The sequence below is a fragment of the Astyanax mexicanus genome, chromosome 15, assembly GCF_023375975.1.
Source record: "Astyanax mexicanus isolate ESR-SI-001 chromosome 15, AstMex3_surface, whole genome shotgun sequence".
NCBI lineage: Eukaryota > Metazoa > Chordata > Actinopteri > Characiformes > Acestrorhamphidae > Astyanax > Astyanax mexicanus.
The window spans coordinates 40,013,247-40,025,831 of NC_064422.1; the positions used below are offsets into that span (position 1 = coordinate 40,013,247).

The 12,585-nt window shown below is 36.9% G+C and overlaps 1 protein-coding gene across 2 annotated transcripts; it reads right to left on the minus strand.

Moving 5' to 3' along the window:
* Positions 1-2,871: 2,871 nt before the first annotated feature.
* Positions 2,872-12,385, minus strand: zfp36l2 (zinc finger protein 36, C3H type-like 2). 2 transcript variants are annotated; one of them, XM_007235652.4, is made up of 2 exons: positions 12,087-12,385; positions 2,872-6,097 (listed from the first exon to the last, which is right to left on the minus strand). In XM_007235652.4, the coding sequence occupies exons 1-2, from the start codon at positions 12,135-12,137 to the stop codon at positions 5,018-5,020; spliced, it is 1,131 nt and encodes a 376-aa protein (XP_007235714.2). In that variant the 5' UTR covers positions 12,138-12,385; the 3' UTR covers positions 2,872-5,017. The 2 variants fall into 2 exon arrangements, with proteins under 2 accessions (XP_007235714.2, XP_007235713.2); XM_007235651.4 differs by having other exon boundaries at positions 2,872-6,100; positions 12,087-12,384.
* Positions 12,386-12,585: the final 200 nt, after the last annotated feature.

Genomic DNA, 12,585 nt, shown 5'->3' on the forward strand with positions numbered 1-12,585 from the left:
CTTTCTACGTGTTATGTGTTAAAACTGATTATTAATGATTTTTAAGACATTTACAACCTAATTAGTAACCATTAATAAACTAATTGTAAACCATTAATAAACCCTTTATAAAGGTAGTCTTATTTTAAAGTGGTACCCAAGAAACTCTTGACTGGTACTGTTTAAAAAATGTGTTCCCAGGGGCTCCAAGCACTGCTGCGTTAATATTTCACCATAACCAATAAAAATGTAGTTGTACTTTATCCAGAACTAAATTAAGGCGCTCCAGTTAAGGCCCACAGTAGACGAAACACTTGTGTGGGGAAGCTGTGGGAGGGAAGAACGGGGAAAAAAAAGAAAGGGAACAGCTTGGTTCCCAAGAGGCTCTAATCAAAGAACAGGGTCAGTTTCCTGCTATTGTAGCGCTCGGTTCATTAAGAGCCGACAGCTACTTTTCCTTACATACACTTCTGCACTTGTAAGTAAACACACTTAGACACACACACACATTTCCATATACATTCAGACACAGTCTTACACAAGCTAAAGCAAACATCTGAACAAATACACATCTACACACACACATATACACACACACACACAGGCCTGAGAGCCTCCGGCTTGCACAAGGTTAAACAGCTTTGTCTGAAGTTCTTAGGAGGTAAATATTTGCCGACCTCCTTATCTGTGAGCAAACCCTTGGTGCTGATACACTGGCTGCTTTCCTAATTGCTCTCTCCTTTGTGATGGACTGACTCTGAGAACTTCATTTCCAGAGCTACTCCATCATTAGCCATTAAGGCCGCCCTGAAACCACTGTGGTGGGATTCCCGCGGGTGAGCGAACTTTGCAGCTTTCAACAAGACAATGCTAGCTCGGCTAAATCTGGATTATTTTATTATTATTCTGGTCTGATGAATGATTTTGGTATTTTATTAATAATGACCCATCTAATTCACTAATACACATCTGCTGCATTACAATCCCCACACAGCCATGAAAAAAGAGATCATGGAAACTCCACCCAGATAGGGAATTGAACCCAAGACTCCAGACACCCAGCTGTGAGGTAAACATGCTTACCACTAAGCCACAAATTGGCACAAATCTCCCAGCGAACCTTGCTTCTCATTTGCATAAAGTTGAAAATATCTCAACTTTTTGCCGCTCGCTTCACCTCGTTCGTGCCCCTACTGCTCCCAGAGTCCTTTGTGTGTGTTTTGCGGCGCAGTAAACGCACAGACCAATCACGTGTGGTGTAAGATCACCAAATGCTCTCCTCTGCCAATCAGATCTGTGAATCAGACCCCTGCCCCAGCTCGTGAATTGTGACGCAGCCGGGCAAAAAAACTGCCTTTATAAAGAGATAGGGAGCCTGAGAACTGGCAGAAAAACGAGAACGGGCAGAAACTAAAGACACGCCAAGCGCAAGAGAGAGAGACAGTTTGTATGTTAAAATCTCTGCCTCCTGAGGGGATCTATCTGTCTATCTAAATCTAACATTTACACTGGTTAATCCTGTATCTACTGTAACTGTTGACTATCCCTTATTTATAAACCGAAATAAAAGGAATGTGAGAGGAATGTGTTACACTCATTTTACTGCTGAATGTGCATGTCCATGAGAGGAAAACCAATTCTGGCAGAGAGGTAGAATTCCGCACAACACATGGTTAAGCAACTCAATCAACTTATAGCTAGGAACCCACAGACGCTTTACAACCATATTTTTACACACAACCATTTACACTCAGCACTCATCCACACACCGGTGAGAAGCAGCAGCCAATAGAACACAGCGTACTCTCAACCTGAAACAACCGTCCACCTGAATAATTGGCACAACAGCATTTTACCCAATACATACAAAGCTCTGGGAAAAATTAAGAGACTACTTCAGTTTTTTAATCAGTTTGAGTAAAATTAACATTTCAACATTTTATTCTATAAACTACGGACAACATTTCTCCCAAATTTCACATAAAAATATTGTCATTTAGAGCATTTATTTGCAGACAATGGAAATGTCTGAAATAACAAAAATATATTAAAAATGCAGAGCATTGCAGACCTCAAATAATGTAAAGAAGACATAAGTTCATATTCATAAAGTTTTAAGAGTTCATAAATCAACATTTGTTGGAATAATCCTGGTTTTTAATCACTGTTTTCATCTTGGCATCATGTTCTCCTCCACCAGTCTTATACACTGCTTTTGGATAACTTTATGACTTTACTCCTGTTGTAAAAATTCAAGCAGTTCAGTTTGGTTTGATGGCTTCTGATCATTCATCTTTCCTCTTGATTATATTCCAGAGGTTTCCAATTTGGTAAAATCAAAGAAACTCATTATTTTTAGAGAGTCCTATTCACTTAATGTTAATGTTTTTTGGACTGTGGGAGTAAACCAGTGTCCCCAGAGGAAACCCACACAGACACAGGGAGATCATGGACCCAGATAGGGACTTGAACCCAAGATTGCAGTGCTGGGAGGTGAACATGTATAAAATACAATGTAACAAAGACATAAGCGCCCTAGTTTGGACTCTGGACTCTGCTCTGGACTTTCATATGTAAAAAACACTCTTAGAAACTAAACGTCTTTAACACATTAAAGTGCAAAGCCCCCCTCATTCCCTCCATCCCTCCCTCCTTCCCTCAGTACTTCACCGTCTGCAAAGCATTCAGAACAGAACAGTACAGCCCTCTTACCAAACCCTGTGGCATTATAGCAGCCATTCTGCTCAAAAAAGATAGAAACAAGGGTTATAAACAGAGAAAAGCGTAGCACCATTCATTTACAGCTCTACTTTTAGCAGGTTTTAATGAGCTCCAGTCTAAAGACTAAACAGGTCTCTACTTTGGTTCCATTAAAGAAAGGTCTGACTCTGATTCTGCTCTTTAAAAGTGTATCTTTATTCAGATATCCATGTAAAATATTCCAAAATACAAATTCATTTCTGCCTCGCACACAAAAAGGCACCAAAGGCTGCATACACAATCCCTCATAACTCAAGCTGACTTTTCAGTACATTCAACGGTTTTTACTTCCAACCCAAGTAGTCCAACTGATCAGAATAATTAAGAGTTATAGTCTAAATACACTGTAATTTCAACACAGCTTCAACAACAAAGTTCTTCCCCGACCAGCAAGTTTAGAGATCTACAACAAAGTCAAAAAAAGACAAGCAGTATTCTTTACTTACTTATTATAAGGAATGGTGTATTCAGAAACAATCTGAATAAAAAAAATAAAAATAAAAAACTGAACAAATAATGAGCATAACTGGAAAAAAGGCATTTAAATAGTGTAAATAATCAATGTAATTTGTTTAATATCTTCCTATAAAACAAAAGCTACATTCAGGTGAATTGGCTTGACGTGTGTACTAAAGCAAAATCCTTAAGTTAGATTGATCTACAGTATGTGAGATCGTTTACTTACATCATATAGGCACATATTAGAAAGTTAAGGTCAAGGTATGTGTATAGGTACATTCTCTGGCACTTGACTGAAATAGTGCAACTATGTGCAAATATGTTCGTTTGTTACAAAATACATGTTTTTGGTTGTCTGTATTTTCTGTATTCTTAAAAACAACACAAAAAAGCGATGTTGGTTTGTCTGAATTGTGTCAGGCTAGTTCATACGATAAAACTCATAAAATAACATATAACAACTCTACATTTTATACATTCTGTACAAACCAAATGCCCAGAGATCCTCCGACCTCCCCCCTCAAACCCAACCCAACCCAAAATAAAGAAAAACGAGCCCTCGACCGACGCTCCCACGAACACGTAGTAAACAGAACGGAAATAAATAACATACAATTTATAAATTATCGACTTATTTACAGCGCAATACACAAAACAAAAAACATAACAAAAATACATTACTGTGAGGAAATAATAAAAAAAAAGTGTTTCCAGATTTAACAATGGAGATCATAATTCAAAAAGGAATATAGCTGTATTGCTTTAGACTCGTGGACTCGATTCGTCCACCAAGGCTATATTTTTTCACATGACAATAAATAAGTTAAATAGATTTCATAGCGTGTTGCAAATCGCAATGATATACCACATAGAAAAAAGAAAAAGGAACAAACAAAACTCAAAATCAGCAAATCATTGCGGTGGGCCAATCACAGCGACTGCGACACAGCTCTCACTCACTTACACCACACGGTGGCGCTGTGAAAAACAACAATTCGAGGAAAGAAGTTGGAATACAGGCTTTTTATCTGAGATAATAACTATAGGCTACTTTATCGGACACACACACTTACACACACACACACACACACACACACACACACATACAGGGTAGATGTTTTTTCTGGTCTGAATCAGTTAACAAAAACTTGGAGCGTCTCTGCAATGGTTGGTCAGAGCAGTCTGGGGCGGAGCTAGAAAATAAATACAGAAAGTAGATTTTGTGTACCAGACTAGCATGTAGCATGTAGACTAGATTTGTGTGCAATGTGAAGCTGCTTTCAGACTAAACGTGGAAAAAAAATATATATATATAAAATCAGATTTGCGCAGGCCTGAGCAGTGAATGCAGCACACGCCGTGTACAGTGTGAAAACAGCTAAAGCATGGAGCAGCAGCAACAATAGAGATGCATTAGTTGATAGCTGTATAAATAATAAATGATCTGGCTAATGAATCAGGTCAAACAGCTAAAAAACATGGAGTATATTTGATAGCTTAAGATTCAGTCAGATTAAGGCCGGATCACAAACTTGATTTGGGATCTGAACAAAACACTCAAGAGCCCTGCACTTGAATAGGACTGTATGAAGAAGGCACCTTCTGTGTCATTTTTTGCTTTTAATTTGTTGGTTTAAAAAAAAAAAAAAAAAAAAAAATGAAAACTTAATGTGACCTGCTCAACCAAAAAAAAAAAAAAAAAACATTCATAATAATAATAATAACAGTAATAGTAAGGCTGATAGTATAACTGTATAATAACTGTGTAATAACTGTAGGCTGCTTATATTAATAATAATATAATAATAACAACAATAATTTAATCATCTGAAATCGACAGCCTGCTGAAGATGGGCAAGCGCCGGTTGGCGTCCAGACTGGGCGACTCCGAGCCGCTGATGGTGCCGGAGGAGCAGCAGGAGCCGCTCCAGAGGCTCTCCGGATCGGAAAGCGACTCCAGTGGACTCGGGGGCGAATCGAACACTGGCGACTGAGACAAGGGCCTTAAGGTGGTGGTGGTGTTGCTTAATCTGAAGGGTGGAGGAGGAGAAGGTGGCAGAGGGCAGCCTGGACCAGCCTGGACGCTGCTGCTGCTGCCACCATACGAGACGCCATTGAAAGATCCAAGGGCATGAGGAATCAGAGGGGCAAGGAACGCCTTCAAATCCTGCTCTGGGCAAGAGAAGGCGCTGAGGCACGCCGTGGAGGTCAAAGGTGGCGGTGGTGGTGGTGGTGTACGTGAGGGGGCGCTCTCCACCCCGCGAGGGCTGGAAAAGCCGGAGAAGCTCAAGCTGTGGTGCAGTTTGGGTCTGTTGTCTCTGGACAGAAGAAACTGGAGCTCGTGCTCGTCTCGCTCCATCTCCCTGTCGCCGAGCTCGCGCTTGAGCCTCATTGGCGCCACCGGCCGGCGCTCGTCTACGTTGTGGATGAAGTGGCAGCGTGGGCCGTAGGGGCAGAAGCCGATGGTGTGGAAGGTGCGGCAGGGCTCCGTCTTGTACTTGGGGTGGCGCGAGAGGTTGCGCAGTTCGTGGTAGCCGTGAGCGAACTGGCACTTCTCGCCGTACTTGCAGGAGCCGTTCTCCTCGAAGGGCCTGCACAGCTCCGTCTTGTAGCGGGTGGAGTTGATCTGGGAGCCGCCTCTAGGCTGCAGGAGCATGTCCTGGAGCTGCTGCTGGCCGCTCTCGCTGTAGGCGCGGTCGCGGTAGCGGTTCTCCTTGTTGGTGCAGGCCACCGCGGCGCTCTCTTTCGCGAAGCTGGAGTCCATGTGGCCGAGCGAGTTGCTCCTGAAGTAGTTGGACCTGTTGCTGTTGGCGTTGGACGTGGCCAGTGGGAGCCCTACCACTGACCTCCGCTCCATCATGCTGTTCAGGTGGATCGCATTGGAGCTTTGGGTTTTCTCCTGCTGTGGAAAAAAAAGAAAGAAAAGAAATGTTGGGATAGGTTGTGTTAAGTTTGCAGCCCTGTGCTCCGTGTTCAGCTTTTTTCTTTATTGTTTATGATATGATTATGATTATGATAATGTACACTGCTGCGAAACTGCCAAAAAAAAGTGGGTGGGTGGCTGCTGGTTGCATGTACACAATGGCTGCACTTGAGTAAACTGTTCTGTAAGCAGTTCTGCTGGTAGTGGCTCAACAACTCAACTCAACTATAGCATGTTTCTTTCGAAATTTTGGATTTTAATTTAAGTATAAAGGATTGTAATACAAACTATACAGAACCAAAACAAGTTCTTAAAGAGTGTAGATGCCTATATAGAACTATTCTGAAGTATAACTACTACTAACCCTAACCAAACCTATTAAATATGACCAATTTAACTTAGAAATAGAACTGAAATAAGTTCCTACATCCTCAAAAAGGTGTTTTTAATGGTTTAGTATTCTAAATAAGGCTATTTGGATGTTTAACCATTTGCTGTGTTAATTAGTCTGTCACTACAATTAGATTAATTGGCAGTATAAGTTCCTACATCCTCAAAAAAGAGTTTTTAAGGGTTTAGTATTCTATATAAGGCTATTTGGATGTTACTTGCTGGGTTGTTTAGTTTGCTCCTATTATTGGATTAGAAACCTATTAAATATGACCAATTTAATTTAGAAATAGAATCAAAATAAATTCATACACTCTCAAAAAATGTGTTCTTCAGGGGTTTAGTATTATATATAGAACTTTTTGAAGGTTTAACTACTTGCTGGGTTGTTTATTTTGCTCTTATTATTGGTTTAGTTGTCAAACCTATTAAATATGATCAATTTAACTTAGATATACAATCAAAATAGGTTCATACACCTTAGAAAAATGTGTTCTTCTAGGGTTTAGTATTCTATGTAAGGCTTTTTGGATGTTTAACCATTTGATGAGTTAATTATTCTGTCAATGTGAGTGGTTTCGTTGGCAAACCGTTCGTTGGCAATAGAACTGAAATAAGTTCCTACTCCCTCAAAAAGTTTTTTTTTTCAGGTATTTACTATACTATATAGAACTATTTGAAGGTTTAACTACTTGCTGGGTTCTTTAGTTTGCTCCTATTGTTGGTTTAGTTGTCAAACCTAGTGAATATGATTAATTTCACTTAGAAATAGAACTAAAAATAATTTCCTACACCCTCAAAAAAGGTGTTCTTCAGGGGTTTAGTGTTCTATATAAGGCTATTTGGATGCTTAACCATTTGCTGAGTTAATTAGTCCGTCCATATGATTGGATTAAATGGCAAACCTGTTGAATATGACCAATTTAACTTAAAAATCAGTTCAAACCAAACAAAAGTTTCTACAACTCTAAAAAGGGTTTATTTTTCTACTTAGAAGTAATTGAATGGAGCTATTTAAAAACTGAACAATTACTTTAAATATTCTTTATCCAGCACAAATAAGGTTGGAAATAGCATAATACAAGCCAACCAGCATCACAGTTCCTACAACTATAAAAAAAAAAATCAGTTCTTCAAGGGTTTAGTTTTCTATATTTCTATTTCTATTTTTTTTTGTGTTTAACCATTTGATGTGTTTCTTTGATGGTAAACCAGCTGCATATGACCAATTAAACTGAAAAAAATGACTTTAAATCCAGCAAAAATCCTGTTAAAAAGATCATAATATAAGACAAATAAAATAAAAACAACAAAGTGTTGTACAAAGGGGTTGGGTTTCTATATATGAACCATTTTGGATGTATAACACCAAAGAAAGTGTTCCACTATTGTTAAAATAAGCAAAATAACAAACAATTCTAATAAATTAACAATCAGTATATGCCTATTAATTCTTGATGTACTAAAGAATTCCAATATTTAACTCAAATATGACAATGTATGCAAAATATGAGATGCAAATAGAACCAAAACAAGTTCATACTACCTTATGCTTTAAGGATTTTATTTGTTTTTTTTTATTATTCAAAGCTATTTGGATATTTAACCATTTCATGTGATCATTACTTTGTTCCTATGATTGCAGTTGGCAAACATGATGCATATTAACTACATTACTCATTACATAGCCTATAGATAAGGAATCCCACCATTAAGTATTTCTATTTAGCATTAAATAAGATACAAAAAACTCATAATATGAGAAATACAGAACTGAAACCAGCTTCTAAAACCTTCAAAAGCATTAATATAATGATTTATTATTCTATATAGAACGTTTTGGAAGTTTAACCATTTGGTGTGTTGAACAGTTTGTTCCCATGATGGTAAAGCTGTTGAATATGCACTATTAAACACTATTACAGTTTTTAAAATTGCTTAAACTAGTGTTATATAACAATGAAAAGCATTCCACTGGTGTTGTGAGTCAAAATATTAACTATTTATTAACTTACGTGCTCCCAACAACCACTTTTTTTTTTGGAACAGCCATTAAATTTTATGGTAATTTAAGGAATCCCTAAGGAAAACTATTAGTTTTCTATACAGAACTATTTCAGGGTTTAACCATTTGTTGGCTACTCAGTTTATTACTTAAAGTAGTATATTTAGCACTAAAATAGCATATTATGATGGTAAAGCTGTTGAATATGTACTAGTAAATTATTTTAAATGACTTAAACTAGTATTATATAACTTTGAAAACCACTGATGAGTCAGAATACCTATTTCTCATACAGAACTATCTGGATGTTTAACCATTTGTTGGATTAAGTAGTCTGTTACTATGATTGCAGCTGACAAACTGCATAAAAACGTCATAGATAAAGTTCATGCAACCCTTAAATTTGGGTTCTTCAATGGTTTAGTGTTTTATATAGAACTTTTTGGAAGTTTAATCATTTGGTCGGTTGAATAGTTTGTTTCTATGATTGTGAACCTGTTGAATATGCACTATTAAACTATTTAAAATAGCTTAAACTAGAACTTTAAGTACTCAAAACCCAGTGTATGACCATATATTTTGAACGTACAAAGGAAACTCTGAGAAAAATAGAACCAAAATGCATTGAAGTTCATACAACCTTTAACTTCAATAGTCTGGTTTTCTATATAGAACCTTTTGGAAGTTTAACCATTTGGTAAACCTATGTAATATGCACTACCAAACAGCTTAAAATAGCTTAAATTAGTATTATATAACATTAAAAAGCATTCCACTGGTGCTGTGAGTAAAAATAACACTTTTAAGTACTGCCAACTCTCCCAACATTCACTTATTTTTGTAAGGGAATTGTTTTCTGTAGAGAACTATTTGGATGGTTAACCCTTTGCTGGGTTACACCATTTATTAAATATGCACTATTTAACAAATGGTTGAGTGTAAACTATTTAAATACCTATTTTAAATTATTCAAATAGTTATATGACATCAAAATAGCTCTTCTTTGAGTATTCAACTACCAGTGTATGACCACAGATTCTGGATGTACTAAGGGATCAATGAGAAAAACAGAACCAAAATTATTTTTTTGATGTTTAACCATTTGGTTTGTTAAATCGTTTATTCCTATGATGGTTAAACTGTTATCGATATCAAAATATTAACTATTTTAAGTACTGCCAGCTCCCAACAACCACTTATTTTTGGTGTATTCCTTAAACTGTATGGGAATCTATGGAATCTTCAATGGTTAAGTGCTCTATACATAACTTTAGTTTTTAACTGTTTGGTGGGTTGAATTAGTTTATTCTTATAATTGAAAATCTGTTGAATATGTACTATTTAACTATTTAAAATAGCTAGTATTAAATAGTATTGTATAACACTGACCACTGGTGTTATAAGTCAAAATAACAGTTTTAAGTACTGTCAACTCCCAACAACCACTTATTTTTGGAGTATTTCTTAAATTGTTGGGGAATCTATAGAATCTTGTTCCTATTTAATCTAAAAATGACAGAGAAAAACAACTAAAAATATCATTCAGTCTTCAATGGTTTATTATTCTGTATAGAACTTTTTAAAAGTTTAACCAGTTGGTGGGTTGAAGTTGAAAAGTTTGTTCCTATAATGGTTAACCTTTTGAAAATGCACTAATAAACTACTTACAATTGCTTAAACTAGTATTATATTACATTAAAAAGCATTCCGCTGGTGCTGTGAGTGAAAATAACTCTTTTAAGTACTGCCAACTCTCCCAACATTCACTTATTTCTGTAAGGAAATTGTTTTCTATACAGAACTATTTGGATGTTTAACCCTTTGACAATAACCAGTGTATGACCAGTGTATGACCTGGATGTACTAATTCTATACAGAACTTTTTTGGATGTTTAACCATTCGGTGGGTTGAATAGTTTGTTCCTATGATGGCAAAACTGTTGCATATGGAAAATATAACTATTTAACAATGCTTAATAGTATTATATAACACTGATAAAAGCATTCCACTGGTGTTATGAGTCAAAATAACATTTTTTGGTACAAAAAACTACTTATGTTTGGGGTATTCCTTAAATTGTATGGGAATCTATTGCATCTTGTTCTTATTTAACTTAAAAATGACTAAGAAAAACAATTGAAAATACTTTAAAAAACTAAACTTTTAAAAAATGGATTCTTCAATACTTTAGTGCTCTATAGAGAACTTTTTGGAAGTTTAACCATATGTTGGGCTAAATAGCTTGTTCTTATGATTGATAACCTGTTGAATATGCACTATATAACTATTTAAAACTTACAACGCTTAAACTAGTATTACACAACACTGGAAAGCATTCCACTGGTGTTACGAGTCAAAATAGCTATTTTCAGATCTTCCAACTCCCAACAACCACCTATTTTTGGAGTATTTCTTAAATTGTATGGGAATCTATGGAATCTTGTTTCTATTTAACATAAAATGATTGAGAAAAACAGAACAGAACCCAAATCCATCATCATAGAACTTAATACAAATAGATTATTTAATGGTTTATTGTTATACATAGAACCTTTTGAAAGTTTAACCATCTGGTGGGTTGAATAGTTTGTTCTTATGATTGATACCTGTTGAACATGCACTATGCACTCTTTAAAATAGCTTAAACGTGTATATAAAGCACTAAAAAAAGCATTCAACTGGTGTTAGGAGTCAAAATAACTATTTTTAGTACTCCCGACTCCCAGCAACCACTTATTTGTGGGGTATTCCTTAAATTGTATGGGAACCGATGGAATCTTGTTCTTATTTAACTTAAAAAATGACTGAGAAAAACAACTGAAATTCATTTTAACCATTTGGTGCGTTGAATAGTTTGTTTTTATGATTGATAACTATTTAAAATAGCTTAAACTAGTATTATATAACACTGAAAGCATTTCACATAACTATTTTCAGTACTCCCAACAACTTTTTTTCCTATTTTAACTATCTGGATGGATGTTTAACCATTTGCTGGGTTACTTCTATAATTGCAGTGGTTTTTGAAAACACCAAAAAGCGAACCATTTATGTTATAAGTTAAAACTAACCTCCTTTTTCAGCTTTTAGTCCCTTTAAGCCTATGAATATTCATATGTGCCTAATTTATTACATGCCATTCTCTATTTAGGAACTAAGAACTCCAAGTAAATCTCAGTACTGGATCATAGTACTCAAGTATTTAGCCATGTATTTATTAAATACTTGTTAAATGCAGGTTATATCAAGGTTTTAAAAGCAAGATGGGCTACTTTAAGATTAGTTTAAGAATATGTTCCCATGTTTCCCATTTCCCTGCTTGATAACAGCACCTTTAGCTGGATGCTTGAGGAATTGCGCACACTTTTACGCACATTACGCACACACCTCCCTCCACTGAGATCAGCCACAGAACAGAAACACGCTGCTCTCTCCAGTCCACAGCGTTTTAATACACTGTAAAAGCCTGCAGTGATCTAAACACAGTTATAGACTACAGATAAGCAGCAGAACTTGTTTTTCTTATTCGCGTTTATCTCGTTTTAAACATAAAAAAACGACTTGCTTACCCTATAAAGCAGGTCGAAGTCGTAAATAGAAGACAGCACTGAAGCAGACATGTTCTCCGTTTAGTTTCCAGCTCCAAAACTGTTGATGGACCGAGTAGGATCCGGTCGGTATTTGTGCGTAACGGAGTTTCCACGACGCGTCCTCCTCCTGTTCCTCCTCGCGCTCCTGTTCCTATAGTTTTGGCGTTTCTCCGGCCGCTCGCTCGCGCGTCCCCGCGCTATTCCTCCGGGTTTAAGTAGCGCAAAGGTGAGCTCGGCTGTTGGGAGTGTTGTGTACCGCGAGCTTCGCACATGTGTATAAATGCTCTGCAGCTGCTGAGGGGGCGGAGCCTGTAAAGTTTTTGCAGCGCGCTCTGAAACTCCCCCTGTGGAAGCCCACCCCCGGCGCGCGCGCACGTCACAACAGCAGCCCCGAGATCATAACTCAGCCTGTCATAGGCTTCGTTCACTTTACTGATCCCATAGAAAATAATCAGGTACTTGGGTAGATACTTGTGTG

Coding starts and splice junctions, on each gene's coding strand:
- zfp36l2 (XM_007235651.4), bottom strand. CDS start 12,137: ATGTCTGCTTCAGTGCTGTCTTCTATTTACGACTTCGACCTGCTTTAT. Junction 6,101..12,086: donor ACTTCGACCTGCTTTATAGG/GTAAGCAAGTCG, acceptor TTTTTTCCACAG/CAGGAGAAAACCCAAAGCTC.